General features: G+C 33.4%; 1 protein-coding gene across 1 annotated transcript; it reads right to left on the bottom strand.

Moving 5' to 3' along the window:
- Positions 1-277: 277 nt before the first annotated feature.
- On the bottom strand, positions 278-1,914 carry LOC124833138 (Heavy metal transport/detoxification superfamily protein). Its single transcript, XM_047307532.2, has 3 exons — positions 1,533-1,914; positions 1,255-1,330; positions 278-832 (listed from the first exon to the last, which is right to left on the bottom strand). Exons 1-3 carry the CDS (start codon positions 1,725-1,727, stop codon positions 696-698), a joined length of 408 nt encoding a protein of 135 aa, XP_047163488.1. The 5' UTR covers positions 1,728-1,914; the 3' UTR covers positions 278-695.
- Positions 1,915-2,244: the final 330 nt, after the last annotated feature.

Raw genomic sequence — 2,244 nt, forward strand, 5'->3', positions numbered from 1 at the left:
CTTGATAGCATCTTAAAGAGTGAATTTTAAGCTTAACTCAACCCCATATCTCATCTTAGATCTACTTTGCAAAATAATGGGTGCAAACCACACAATATCGTATGAAGTATTATCTACTTTGGAATTATTACTCAGTCACATGTTTGTTTTAAAAAAACAGATAGTAAAATAGAAAAACTATTGAAAGTATTTTAGATCTCGATTTCTAGATAATATAAGACTATTTAACGTGATACTTGCATAAATATAATTAAAAAACAATTATGAGTAATATAAATAAAAGTTAATTGTTAACGTTACTATATATTTATCGCAGTCTGAATTCGAACACAATAATTTCAACATTTTTATGCAGATACAATCCGAACGATTTGAAAAATCAAGAAAACCTAAAGACTATGAGAACCAGGTGACACCAGGCCTTGTAGGAACAATCACCAATGATAATTGGCTTACATTTGGATCTTCACAAATGTGCTAATATCAAGACAAACCGAAAGAGACATTAATGCACTTCCGTGTTCTTACTTTCCTTCTGTGCACGAAAGTTACTGGAGATTGGATATAGGTCTTAACAGCATACACTATATTATATATACAACACCAAAAAGACACACAGAAAATTAGAGCTGCTTAATTCTATTTCAATATCTTCTTTTGGTTGAATCTGATGAAGATGGTTCTTGTATCCAAAATTATTGCTTGCTACCTTGAGAATACCAAAGCTCAGCATTTTTCACCTTAGACACACTCTGCAACACTTCAGAGGGAAGAATATCGCCCATAACCACTACTATTTTTGTTTCCAGATCCACCTTATACGAGCTCACTCCTGTTTTAAAGATGAATGTGGATTCAGATATCATGATTGTAAACAGAGGCAAAGCAAGCAAAAACACAAACACACCACACACATATACTGAAAATAAACGTTAATAATGTTGACTTTATGGCAGATGTTGTCAAAAGGAGTGGTTAGCATATTCTCTATCCTAGAATCCTGTGGTGGACATTTGAGCAACCCACTGTGTTTGTTCATCAATATCTGACAGAATTTGCTTTAGCTTGTGATGAAATTTAGGAAATAAAGATAAACTGATAAAGCAAAAGCTGGCATCACCAGTTCCAGTATAATGTCACATACTTATACTACATTGATGGTTAATCTTTCTTTTTCTTCATTTTGTTTGTGACAGTTAAATTACTCTAGAAAGCTGCTTTATGATGTGGGGATTAAAAAGGTACCATACTCACCTTCCAACTTCGAGATATGTTTCTCAACTTTTTTTGCACATCCATAGCAATGCATGGACACCCTCAATGTAACTATCTGCATATTTTGTGAATAAGAACATACATAGAAGAAGGACTTATGATGTTACGATAGGAATTTGACTAAAAAGAAAGAGCTGGAACAACATCATCAACAACAAATTCTCATCATATTAGGTGAGATTATTATACACATTTATCAGTTGAGTTAAAGATTAAAGTTTCAGAATAAGAGTTGGAACAAAGAAAAAAGGCTTTACCTGGGGTTTCAGCTGAAAAGCCAATGTCTGCTTTCCATCTACTACATCCTTCAATCTCAGTTTATGATCAGTAGCACTTACAATCAAAGGCTTTTGCTCAAACTCATCTTCAAACTCCATGGAGTTCATGCAGAAACAGGTGTTTGAGCCAAAAGAAGGACAGAAGGTATCCAACATTCTCCCTAGTTTTCCCATTTCAAGGATCTGTTCTAAGTCTAAGGCTAGTCTGAGTTTAAAGAAAACTAACAACTAAACCAACCTCTCACACAAGTCTCGAGTTTCATCTCAACCAAAGCATGGTTATAGGAATATCTTATATTAGGGAGGAGAGAGAGTACAAGGGAGTGGAGGTAGCAAATAAGATTAAAGTCAAATTTTATTGGGGAAGCCAAAAGCAGCACATAACCCAATAAATTTTAAGAGGGATAACAATAGAAAATAGATTCAATTTGGTTACATACTGTCATGTGATGAGCTTCCAGAAGCACTGGACCAAATTAAAACATCTTTCTGTGAATAAAAAATGACCGATAAGAAGCTGGTTTTAACTCAATTTCACAAAACTAATTGGTCGATATAATATTTATATAGTTTGAATTGGTCTTAGTCGATGTAAACACACAATTATAAGTGTAGTGTAGTTTTTTATTTAACTGATTTTCAAAAGTGTTGTATTTCATCTATTAGTATTTCTTAGGTAAACCTGCTAGAA

The sequence above is a fragment of the Vigna umbellata genome, chromosome 4 (assembly GCF_029865625.1).
Source record: "Vigna umbellata cultivar VRB3 chromosome 4, Vumbellata_1.0, whole genome shotgun sequence".
Lineage (NCBI taxonomy): Eukaryota > Viridiplantae > Streptophyta > Magnoliopsida > Fabales > Fabaceae > Vigna > Vigna umbellata.